At 53.7% G+C, this 12090-nt stretch overlaps 6 protein-coding genes across 6 annotated transcripts; 3 read left to right on the forward strand and 3 right to left on the reverse strand.

The window, feature by feature from the left end:
• Positions 1–61: 61 nt before the first annotated feature.
• A1O5_05234 (uncharacterized protein) lies at positions 62–937 on the reverse strand (the record flags this gene model as incomplete). The annotated part of the gene is made up of 1 exon (XM_007745835.1): positions 62–937. One exon carries the CDS (start codon positions 935–937, stop codon positions 62–64), a length of 876 nt encoding a protein of 291 aa, XP_007744025.1.
• Positions 938–1353: 416 nt separating this feature from the next.
• A1O5_05235 (uncharacterized protein) lies at positions 1354–2726 on the forward strand (the record flags this gene model as incomplete). The annotated part of the gene is made up of 3 exons (XM_007745836.1): positions 1354–2429; positions 2494–2593; positions 2649–2726. 3 exons carry the CDS (start codon positions 1354–1356, stop codon positions 2724–2726), a joined length of 1254 nt encoding a protein of 417 aa, XP_007744026.1.
• A 271-nt stretch (positions 2727–2997) lies between these two features.
• On the reverse strand, positions 2998–5168 carry A1O5_05236 (uncharacterized protein; the record flags this gene model as incomplete). Its single annotated transcript, XM_007745837.1, has 2 exons — positions 2998–3661; positions 3718–5168. 2 exons carry the CDS (start codon positions 5166–5168, stop codon positions 2998–3000), a joined length of 2115 nt encoding a protein of 704 aa, XP_007744027.1.
• A 609-nt stretch (positions 5169–5777) lies between these two features.
• A1O5_05237 (uncharacterized protein) lies at positions 5778–7167 on the forward strand (the record flags this gene model as incomplete). Its single annotated transcript, XM_007745838.1, has 4 exons — positions 5778–5898; positions 5958–6206; positions 6269–6732; positions 6817–7167. The coding sequence occupies 4 exons, from the start codon at positions 5778–5780 to the stop codon at positions 7165–7167; spliced, it is 1185 nt and encodes a 394-aa protein (XP_007744028.1).
• A 715-nt stretch (positions 7168–7882) lies between these two features.
• Positions 7883–8988, reverse strand: A1O5_05238 (uncharacterized protein; the record flags this gene model as incomplete). Its single annotated transcript, XM_007745839.1, has 2 exons — positions 7883–8880; positions 8937–8988. The coding sequence occupies 2 exons, from the start codon at positions 8986–8988 to the stop codon at positions 7883–7885; spliced, it is 1050 nt and encodes a 349-aa protein (XP_007744029.1).
• An 857-nt stretch (positions 8989–9845) lies between these two features.
• A1O5_05239 (uncharacterized protein) lies at positions 9846–11890 on the forward strand (the record flags this gene model as incomplete). Its single annotated transcript, XM_007745840.1, has 6 exons — positions 9846–10440; positions 10516–10623; positions 10690–10787; positions 10840–11042; positions 11120–11558; positions 11627–11890. 6 exons carry the CDS (start codon positions 9846–9848, stop codon positions 11888–11890), a joined length of 1707 nt encoding a protein of 568 aa, XP_007744030.1.
• Between the last annotated feature and the right edge of the window lie 200 nt (positions 11891–12090).

Raw genomic sequence — 12090 nt, forward strand, 5'->3', positions numbered from 1 at the left:
GCTGTTTCCCCCTGTTCTACCTTTTGGGCTTCATCGTCAACCAGCAGAAACCATTGCCCGCTCACAGCATCGCCAGTAACTTGTCGAGCGCCTTTGCCACTCCCTCAATATCCTGCAGAATCATCTGATGACCGCTTTTGACCACCACAACTTCAGAAGGCCCTCCGACCAAACTACTGATATCCTTTGACCTCTGCGGTGGGCTAATCATGTCCTTGTCACCAGCCACAAAGACAGCAGGACACCTGATGAGACTGTAATCGGGGTCATGGTGATCATCGCTGGCGACCAACTCTGCCGTGGCCGCATACGCTTCAGCAGAGCAAGAGGCCACTGCGCCGAGCACCTGCTGTTCGTGGGCGCCGTCGTTGGCGCGATCCGCTGGGAAATTCGTCTTGACAGCGATCTGCCCAACCTGATCCATACCTTTCTCGCGCGCTGTTTTCGCAAGATCTCGCATGCGCTGTTGTGCCGGCGGAATACTTCTCACGGAACGACCTGGCCCCAGAAGTAAAAGTCCTGCCACTTCGGCGGGGTACAGGGTAGCATAGTGTAAGGCGATGATGCCGCCAAGTGAGTGGCCGACAAGGAGGACGGGTTCTGTGCTGCTGTTGCTGCTGGCACCGTTCCTCGTTTCTGCCGTCGAGGTTGAAGGATGTTCCTGAACATGTGTGATGAGATCGTGTAAGTCGGAGACATAGCGTGCAAACGACAGAGGCTTTCCCTCGTTGAGAGGTGTCTTCCCGAATCCTTCGACGTCTATGCTGACGATGTGATAGCTGGACGGTATGGAGGGTAGCAGGTCTCGAAATGTTTCTGTTGAGCCGCCTAGCCCATGTAATAAGACAGCGAGACGGCCCTGCTGGTTGCCTGACGAGATATAGTGGAAGTCGGTCCCGTCAAGCGTGAGATGTCTTTTGGATGAATGTGGCTGCATCTTTGTGGTTGCTGGTGGTGGTGAAGTATTTCGTTTCGGCAGCAGACAGCAACCAAAGGCCACATGTATGCTTGCGCATCTCATTGTCACTAGGGCTCCCATACTGCAAAACCCGAAGTCGTGTTCGAGGACCCGAACTTCGGCCGGGCACAAGTTCTAGTGTCGGCCGAAGGCAATACTCCCCTGTGAATGCCATGGAACCTCACACCAGCACTTCCTCCGTCCATCTCCAGCAGCATACTCGGCCGGTTGGTCGTGGCCAAGGCGTGGAGTCGCTCATCGCTCGCTGGGGACTAGCGCTGGAAGTTCTAGAGGCGAAAGCTGCAGATTGAAAAGGGCCTCCTGGTTTCAAAAAACTGCAAGTGTACAGTTACCAACCTGTCGCAACCATTTGACAGAACCAACCATTCGCCGCAATGGTTATCGAATCCCTCACGGAAGTCGTCGCCCCGGAAGGTGTCAAAGCAAGGCTCATCGCAACTAGAACATCGGACATCACTCTTCCACACGCCGAAAAGACCAATGGACGAATAGTCCCTATCGAGCACCCGGCTGAAAGCAAGGTTGACTTTGGTGCTGAGGTTTACGGAATAGATCTGAACAAGCTCACGGATGCAGATTTCGAATTGATCTCGGATGCGCTGTATAAGCATAAGGTCTTGATTTTCAAGGAGCAGCCGGAAATGCTCAAACCACAGCAACAGTACCTTCTGACCGCAAATTTCGATCCTGAAGAGACAACAGGAGGCTTCGCGCATGGGGCCGATCCATTCTTAATCTCGCACAACGGCGTCAACATCTATGGCATTCAGAGCAGACCTGCCATTCCTGCACAACCACAAGTGCATATCCTGGGCCGAGGCCAAGTTCCCCAAGATCATTACCAATTCCCGCCCGGTTTCAAGGTCAAGGGTATCGACCATCGCGAATTTCATCTTCCGCCTCACATCCCCAAAGAAGAGCGCGAGAAAGGAGCCAGTCGGTTCTACCAATGGCACTGGGACGGAGCCTTGTACAATATCCCACCTCCAAGGGTGGGCTGTTTACTGGCCGTCAGGGCTCCGAAGGGGCCAGATGTCACGGTTCGCTGGGACGATGGGACCGGGACGGAGATGAAGATCCCACCTGGAGCAACTGCCTATGTTGCCGGATCCAGAGCTCTGGACCTTCTCGACGAAGAGACCAGACAGATTGCTTTTCACTCTCGGATCGAGTACGCGCCGCACGCCTTCAAGTGGATGTCGACCGCTCATAGCGCCAGACTTGGACACATCCTGGAAACTGAAGGCCTGGAGCTTCCACGCGAGAAGCTCCCACCCGTCGACGAAAGCAAAATCTGCATCTACCCAATGGTGTGGACGAACCCCAAGACGGGCGAAAAGTCCTTGCAAGTGCACGGACAGGGAGCGGTCAAGTTGTACCTCAAGAGCAACCCGGATGGGGAAGAAAAGATCATTGACGACCTGAAAGAAGTCAGGGAGTTCATGAACAAGTATGCTTTTGGCCCCGTGATCATGTCGCAGTCATTGTGGACTTCTTGGCTAACAATATCGTAGAATCATGCGGCCTGCAATCTCGCCCGAGAACATTTATGCCCATCCGCACCAGGAGCAAGACGTTGTACTTTGGTACAACCGCGCCTTGTGGCACAGCATTGTGAGTTGACTCCGGTCTTGTCTCGCTATGACGATTTGCTAACACGGCTTCAAAGACCGAGTTCCCCGAGTCATATGGACCAAGGATCATGCATCAGTGTAACATTGCCGCGTCGGACCATCCCATAGGCTAGTGGATTTGGATTTACTGGTTGCAGCGATGGGCGACGCCTGGCGTGTTTAACAGAGGGCGACATACCACCGCCCCATAATTCCCCCTGATATTGTCGGTCACGAACACCTTTTAAGGATGATTGGCGATATCCTGGTCAGGACTCCCTTCCATAGAAGAGCACGCATCTTTGGAAAGGCTCAGGTTATCAAGATAACGCAATGGAATCAAATAAAAAGGACCCTAATAGGGGGGCCAGAAAATCAACTTTCAACTCAGTAAGCCTTGCTTTGTTAAAATCCACGACCTTGATTTGCAAAAGATAGCAGACTGTCGAATGTCTGGGTACCATCTTCATCACCCAGCGGCATACTCCATGACCAATTCAAGTCTGCGGGAAGAGTAAGCGGTTCGTCCGCGATAATTCCTTGAGCGTTGTCCTCAGTTCCCTGTTGCATGAGGTCCAGCTCTCCAGCGGAAGTCAGGCGCTCTGAAATGCCTTGGTTCAGGGGCGACGGACGGTCCTGAGCATCGCAGAACGATTGAGCAAATTCCGCGGCGTCAAAACCTCGGCGTCGTTTTCTTGGGGCGGCGTCTCTAGCGGCATCGTGGGGCCTCTTTCGACTTTCCGTCCGGTTGGCTATCTGCTTCTGCAGCGCGTTCACGACTTTGACTCCTCGAGCGGCTATCATGCTCTTTTGTTGGCAAAGTTGCAGATGTTCGAGGGTTTGGTCCACCAGCTGCCATTCGTCCTGGCCGGAATATTGCGAATGAAGAATGTCAAAGCATATCACTATGCAAGCTGCCACCGCAAACGCCTGATGGGTCCAGAGCATGGGGCTGGACCCGTCTCTGCTGCTCGCAAGGTACTCCTTCAAGATCGTTTTTGATGCGGCCAGGCAGGTTCGACGTGTGAATGCAAAGACCGGGTTGGTGAAACTGAGACCGAGAAGCTTCCTTGAACGACAGCATTTAGCTATGACGAGACGTAGTCTCCAGGTTGTTGGACGTACCTGTGAATCATGATGATCTTGTGTGCGGAACTCATTGCAATGGCTCGACGCGCCCATGGGATGTAGCATGGCCAATTGGTATCGAAGGCCGTGTTGGCAAGGAACGAAGGCCTGCCGGTGGCCAACGATCGCATCTTTTTGTCATAAACCAGAACTGCCTCGTGCTTGGTATAAAGCGTATTGGACAGGGCCATGGCATCCTGTAGCGCAGGCATGATCGCAGCGATCTTGGACAGGAACCTGCAAAAGCTGGTAACAGTCGGCTCCGACTCGTCCAGGACGTTCATGTCATCGTCGCAGTTTTGGGGTGGGGACGACGTCGAATGCAGAGGATTGATGGAGTACGATTCAGAGAAGGCCGTGCTGAACCAGTCCTGAGTGCACAGCTCCTGCCACACACGACGACCGGTTTCCAGCTCGACGGCGGCACCTGGAGCGTCCCCATCCAGTCTATGCAAGCCCAAACTCTGCGCTATACGGACCGCAGATGCCAGCATGACGGACTGAGCATTTGAATGGCCCAACATGTGGGCGGTGTTTGTCAAAGTCGTGATCGCTTGCACGGCATGTAAGCAATGGTGTGCGGTGAAATTTGCGGCATTCAAGGAGACGACGACGGCCTTGTACCACTTTTGCGATAACAGCCGTGACTCGCTTTCGTCGAACCCCCATTTCCTGGCCTCGTGTGCCGGGGCGGAGGTGATTGTCCCAGCCATAACCGAAAACAGCAGTGCCACCCATTGCAGGGCGACTCCCTTCGAATTGAACTTTCCCCCATGGTTGGCGTAGAACGAGCCTAGTTCTTGGGAGAGCGTTGGCGCGAAGTATGATCCATGAAACCAGAGCATACAGTTGCTGTGATAGTCGACCAGTTGATGCACCTGGCGTCGCGAAGGCAGCAGGATCTGCAACCATGACAGCAGATTCCGGCCGGAATCCAAGGCACAGTCAAGCTCTTCGGCTGGGCTGATGCCAATACCATCATCGTGCTCCGAAACTCTGAGGGCTTCGGGCGACAGCATTGCATTGTCGGGATCCTTCATGCGGCCCCAGGCCAAGAACTCCAGTACAGTGACGGCATCCTCAATGTCTGACCCCTGACTCGGCGACGACGACCTCAGTTGCGCCACGGCCCTACCGTCGGCCTGTTCTGTTGTTGCCGTTGCTGTTGTTGGAGACCGTGACACATTGGCATCCGCAATTCTCTCTTGTAGGGCGGCCTCAAGTTCGGCCACACGAGTACGAAGAGCGGCAAGAGCGGCTGTGTCGTCAGGCGGCCGCCGCACACCAGATATACTGCTCGGAGCATTTAGATGGTCGGCATCCTCGCGTTCGCACTCTTCTGGAGTTCCTCTCTTCACGCAATTGTGGCATGGGATCTGCTTGTCACACTTGACCTTACGGCGCGTGCATAGGCGGCAGGCAAGTCTCCTCCGAGGTGCAACGGACATTGTACGTGAGCCGGCACCATAGTGCTGGAATCCTCGGTGATCTGGCTACCAAGAGGGCCAAATGTCTGCACGAAGGCCAGCGGCCTGGTTCTTGTCGTCGAGTTTGTACGACTGATAAGGGCGATTTTGATAAACAACACACTTGACAGGTGATTCGCCCAGAGAGCTATCCACCAAGTACGGGGTATACTAACTAGAAACACGATCTGGATCCCCACTGGGTGCCAATCGGCCCTAGCTTCAGCTCGTCTTGAGTCTGGACTGGTGTGTCTGGAGAAACCCGAGATCTGCCGATGCCACAGATGTGCTTTTTCGGCCGCCTCAGCAGGGAGGCCAAATGGCTGCGATAACAGCGCCCATAGCACCGTGCGATCATAACCCATCAGCTCGGCCGAGGATAGCACTCAGTACGAATACCAGAATGTTGATTGGCCAGTTTTCTGAGGCCAGCTCGGACATATCCATTGATTCTTGTACAACATTCGAATGTCGACGATGGGCTTCGATGTTCATAAACTGTCGCCGCTGGAGTCCATGCTGTGGAGTTGATCAGTGATCATATGTACCATACTTGGCCTTAGCAATTCCGCGAGAGCACAACAGGGAACCATGTCGCCGGCGGCCCTCACTCCCGAGCCATCTTTTCAGGTTCGACCGATCATCAAGCGCAAGGATCAGAAGTTCAACTTCGGCGCTGTCGTGGAGGGCCTAGATCTCAACCATATTTCCGGTACGCAGGTGCCATTGAGGCGACAATAATAGCAATCACCGGCTGATAATAGCACCAAGATGACGATGTCAAGCGGTTAAAAGAGACAATATGGACGCACAAGGTCATTGTTGTCAAGGGCCAGAAAGACCTTACTCCCGAGAAACATTGGGAGCTTGTCACCCGCTTCGATCCGGACGCTTCTCAGGTGCATAGCCACGGAAATCTGGAAACTTTCCAGAAGAAAGGCGGCATGCTCTCTAAAGCTCGCGACGTCTATGGCATCCCTGGAGCCGAAAATGTGCGCCTGGTTGGTAAAGGTTTTCAAGGTAGACAGACAAATTCGACTTGTCCATCTATTTTCTGGCTAACGGGGGGCGAAACCATCTAGGTGAGGACCACTATGGGCTAAAGAATCTCAACGTCAAAGGGTTATCGAACGACTTCCACGCCGACCCGCCAGATGACAAGGACTTCCATGAAGGCTTCACGCGCTTTCAGAGATGGCACATCGACGCGCCGCTGTACGCTCGCGATCCAGCATGGTTTACGACACTCCGAGCGGTCAAACTTCCCTCTGGGCCTGACGTGACGATCCGGTGGGACGACGGGTCCGGGCTCAGCATGCAAGCACCTCCTGGCCTTACCGCATTCTTCAGCACGTCACAGCTGTATGACATGCTCAGCGAAGAGGAAAAGCAGCTTGCTGACCACAGCTGGGTCGAGTACGCTCCGTATCCGTACATGTGGATTGAGAACTGCAAAGCGCCGTCCACAGGACTCGGCCTCAAGTCCGAGGGCAAAGAACATACCATCGAGGAGCTAGGCGAATACGACGAGAAAGACATCAAGAGGGTATGTTTTGTTTTCCACCAGTTTTGGCGCTTGCTCGCTTTTAATTTTTGAGGGCGAACGGCTGACCCACGAGCAATTAATTAGTATCCCTGCGTCTGGATCAACCCCGTGACAGGCGAGAAAGCCTTCCAAGTGCACGGCCTCGCCGCGCGAAAGCTCTTCCTCCGGTCTTCCGCGGACGAGCAAGCCCGAGTCGTCGACAAGGTCGAAGACATCCGCGCGTTTCTGCACAACATTCAATCCCGCGTCCTCCGTCCCGAGTACATCTGGTTGCCGGAGATCCAGGAAGGCGACATCGTCATGTGGGACAACTACGGCCTGTTCCACACCGCGGTGGACTACCCGATCAAGTACGGCCCTCGGTCCATGCACCAGGCCAACATCGGCGCGAGCAAGGGGCCCGTTGGACCTGTGCCCATCCCTCTTGTCTGCTGAGGGTCGAAAACTGCCTCGAAAAGAAGAAGCATCGAGGATGTTGGCTAGTGATCCGATGAAAATATATAGTTTTTGAGTTTTACGGCAGATACTGCAAACCCAGTTCGCAGTATTGTATGAAGCAGTATCTCTCAATCTATGATCTGTGACTGAATGAAGGCGACGGCAGTGGTGGAATGTGATCTTGACTCCGGCTGGGTGAGTGAGTTTGACTCTGCTTTGGATACCGACTTGCTACCGACGAGTGTGGAGAAAGAGGCTCCAGGCTGGTCCATGGCTTCGTGCAGTTTGGGAGGTCTTGCAAGGACTTTTGGTAAATACGTTACACGGTCCCATTCTTGAGAAGTGCTCGTCCATGAGCCCAAGGATGGGTAACTATCTAGTCATCAAAGAATCCCATGCTATCAATGCTCCTTTTCTTTGGTTAGAGACACGTGCCAGTAAGCAAAGTGTTGAGCTAGCCACTAAGTAGCCCGCCTTTACCATGCTTTATGCATCCCGTGATTCCCAGAGTTCGATTGCACCTACGAGTAGTAATCAGGAACCCCCAGCTTCCGAGCCCCAGTTTGTATTCGAGACGATGTCAAGAAGGCAAATCTTGGGTCCTGGCATTCAGACCCGAACCATATTAGACGCAAGTTCGTGCATCGCTCGAGCGGACAGACGGGGCCAGATTTCCTCCACGGGCGAAATGGGCACATTGCTGTGAAGGCTATTATGCCGTGGCCCCAACCGTCTTTGGTCTGTAGTCGTCGGCACGCTTGTACGACTGGACGAATTGGTCGCGCAAGAATTCGGCGACGGAGACGGGACCGTACGGCTCAGACGGTATGGCTGGGCCGTACTTCCGCGCGACTGCCTGCTGCGGCCTCTGCTCCAGGCCCGGGATGGTTTCCAGCGTGTACTTTGCGTTGCCACTGTAGAAGAAGGGCACCGAGTAGCGGCCCGTGGGCGAGCGGTTCATGACGCGGTGCGTGTTGGACGTGTAGTGGTGGTTCGTCCAGCGCGCCATCAAGTTCCCGAGATTGACCACGTAGGCGCCCGGGACGGGCTCGACGTCGAGAAACTCGCCCGTCTCTTCGTCCTGGACCTGCAGGCCACCGACCCTGTCTTGCAGGAGGAGAGTGATGCAGCCAAAGTCGCGGTGGGCACCGCAGCCACGCTCCTTCTCCGACGTCGTCGGAGTGGGCGGGTAATGCACCAAACGAAGTGTCGCGGTCGGTTCTGCGTCGGTGAACCGGTCGAAATAGTCCTCGGGTATGTTGAGTGCTGCTGCCAGAGCTCGCATTACGTCTCGGGCCAGGGTGTCCATGGCCTGGAAGTATTCCATGCACGTCTCGTGCCACTGCGGGCCCAGGCAAGAAGGGTAGATGTTTGAACCGCATCCGTACTCGCCCTTCAGCACGCGCGGGTGGTCAGCCGGCAGGTCTTCACCCAGATAAATGGCTTCCTTGGTGTCCGGGGCCGAGCCAGGCTCGAGCATTTGGCCCCCTATCGTCTCGTAGCCTCGTCCGCTCGTCCCGGGCATCAGTTTGGCTTTCAGCTTTTCTTCGAGAGGGAGATCGAACAGCTCTTTGGACGCCGCGAATATCCTCCGTTGAAGGTCAGGGTCGATGCCATGGTTGGTGAGCTGGAAAAATCCCTTGTCTCTACAAGCTTGTCCAAGTGCCCGCAGAAATTCGGCCTTCGCTACCTCATTTTCACCCCGGAATGCTACCGTTGCGGTCAGGTCGATGACCGTTTGCTCTTTAGGGACACCTTTCACTTACCTGAGAAGTCAAGGATAGGCGGGAGTTTGGACTGTCTTTCCAATGACCCCATCTTGAAGATTGATTTAGGCGTGTAGGAGAGAACGCAAACACGTCTGAGTCGAGATGCTTGTCAGCTTGCACCGATTTTCAGCGGCCCGTGCTTACAAGGTTCGCTTTTAATTTTTTGATAGTATTCGGAGATGATTTACATGTGGACGACGGCAACGAAGACCACTGCCTCGTTATCCCTTTCAGCAGTATTGTCTCGGTAGGCAGGTATCGATGATCCAAAGCCCGGATTCCGAGTCGATGTTTGTTCGAGGTTCAGCACTTATTTCGATGGCGCAACGCAGCTCGGCCGATAGTCATGGAGTTTCCCACCCAACCATGCCAGCCATTGTGCATATCCATTCAGCGCGCGCTATCAAAAGAGGTGTGCTTGATACTTATTGGATCCTGCCGGAGCAGAGTCCCGAAGATAGGTTCTTGACGGGAAGTAATCGCCCTGGAAACGACTTTAGTCTCTGCGGCCGGTCAGACGCCAATCATGCCATTGGTCGCTAAAGATTGTGGCCTGGCAAGGCTGGGATCCAAACAACTGTATAGAGAGATGGCTCGGCCGAAGATTTATCTGGAGTTTCCCGCTGCCCGATAACGCGGTCAGAAGTCTTTCTGCCCGAGGTCATACATGTCCCTGCTTTCTCAATGGCAGATCTGTCATACGCTAGGATGATAAGACCCCGGATACACATCTGTTCCTGGCATTGTGCACTAGCGGTGATCTAGGCATGTCCAGATTTGGCCAATGTGATAAGAGTACTTACTCCTTGTGTGTCAAGTATACCCCGTAGAGTATGTATATAATATACCGTATCCACAAGGACTATCGTGTAGCATCCATGCACTGAGGCATCCTTCGCTTCCACAATGGGTCCCCATATGAAATTTCAGGAGAAGATTCGGAGTAACCTCCAGGACTTTCGACATGCTTTTACCAGCAGGCAAGCTTTTGTGAAGTACATAGAAACGAAGCCCGACGCATCCAGCAGCGCGAACGCTTCCCGCAACCATTGGACGAATGAAGACCTCGACGTCAGCCCTCAGAGCCATCACACATGGGGGTGGTATGACTATGCAGCCTTCTGGTGGTCTTATGGCTTCTCACCGGGCTGCTGGTACCTTGGAGCTGCGTTGCTTGCCATCGGGCTGACTCCTGGCCAAGCATTGGGGTGTCTCTTTCTCGGATTTTGCTTTGGTTCTCTGGGGATCGTCATGCATTCGCGAGCCGCGGCCGTCTACCACTTCGGCTTCCCCGTCGAGACCCGAATGGTTTGGGGTCTTCGTGGCGCATATTTTCCGATCTTGATCCGTGCTCTTTGTGCCCTCATCTGGGCCGGCGTCACCATCGCGCAGGGAGGGTACTTCACAGCGGTCGTGCTGCGATGCATCTTTGGCAACAGTTATTGGAACCTGCCCAATCATATCCCAAAGAGCTCAAATATCACAGTGCAGCAGCTCATAGGTCCGTGTGCCGGGAATACCCTCTTCCGGATCCCTTAGAAGTTGACCGAAGCTGACGACTCGTCTTGTGCAACAGGAATGATTGTGTATTGGGTGATGACATGTTGGACACTGAATGTTCCCATCCCTAAACTCCGGCGGGCATATGAAATTCAAATGCTAGTTCTTCCCGCAGTGATTATTGGTACGCCCGTCATGATATCTCTTACAGTCCGTTTACGAAATGACTTGCTGATCGGTCCGTCCATAGGTCTGTTCGCTTTTTGTATGGTGACTGGGAGAGGACATCCACACAAGGATCTGTACAATGTTGAACATAAGCATGGCGCGGCACTGTCGTGGGCATTGGTAAGAAGAAAGCTTGGTTGCGCAAGTCGGATTAGCATTCTGACGAGGACAGCTTTCGGCCGTCAATTCCGGTTTGGCCAAAACAACCACTCTCATGGTGAACCAACCGGACATTGCACGCTATGCCCGCAGTAAGATGGCTCCGGTCTGGTCACAGCTTGTCATGTTCCCTGTGGCAAGTACTGTTTGCGCAGCCATGGGGATATACGCCACACAGAGCATCTACAATGCATGGGGTAACATTGACTGGAATCCGTGAGTTTTGACCGCTGTCCTCTTCTATCCAGCTTATCGTTGCTGTGGATGCACAAACTGACAAAATACCATCTCAGGTGGGACCTGAATCACGACATGCTCGACCACAGTTTTAGCCACGGTCGCCGAGCCGGCATCGCCATTATTAACCTTGCCTTCATCTTCGGAAACGCCCTTACCGAGCTAGGAGCGAATGTCATCCCGTTCGGGGCGGATTTCATGTCACTGTTTCCGAGATGGCTGAACATCAAACGAGGCATGTGGTTATGCTATATCCTCGGAGTGTGCATTTGCCCATGGCAGATCTTGGCAACAGCGACAGCCTTTCTCAAATTCTTGAACGGGTATAGCATCTTTTTGGGGCCTTTCCTGGGGATGGCCTTGACGGACTACCTCGTGGTTCGCAAGGGCAATGTCTTCGTCAGGGATCTGTACCAAAAGGGTGGCAGGTATTGGTACTTCCACGGCGTGTCCTGGAGGCCGGTGGCCACATGGCTTTTCTCCGTTGCTTTTATGGTACGTCCAGAAACGCAGCCCGATGCCTCCAGCGTGGCGTACGTGCTAACTAGAGAAAATCAATACAGATTCCTGGGTTTGCGGAAACTTTCGGCACCCAAATTCCAAACGGCCAAGGTTGGACTCATCTGTACGCCTTCAGTTGGTTCTACACGTGCACTATCAGCAGTGTCGTGTATTTTGCATTGTCGTTTGTCGGGAATTACGCTGGTGAGGAAAAGGTCATGGCTTTTGAGAGCCTAGCAAATACTGGGTTTGTTGAGGAGGGACAGGCCGTCGAAGAACAGAGCGACGTATCTGAGGTTAATCTTAGCATCGAACAGAAGGTTTGATTGTCCAGTAGGTGCCGAGATAGCGAGGGCGTGATAGCCTCAAGAAAATCAAAGGGACTACCAGGTCATTTCCACCACTAAACGAAGATCGAGATGAATTCGTGTTCCGGTGAGGCAGTTGCTAGCCCGGCGTGGAAAGTAACTGTTTCAGAACCGATCGGAGGCTGCATCATAACTAGGGTAGTTTGGAAAGAAAGGAG

This window comes from Cladophialophora psammophila (assembly GCF_000585535.1).
Source record: "Cladophialophora psammophila CBS 110553 chromosome Unknown aczJe-supercont1.7, whole genome shotgun sequence".
NCBI classification, from domain to species: domain Eukaryota; kingdom Fungi; phylum Ascomycota; class Eurotiomycetes; order Chaetothyriales; family Herpotrichiellaceae; genus Cladophialophora; species Cladophialophora psammophila.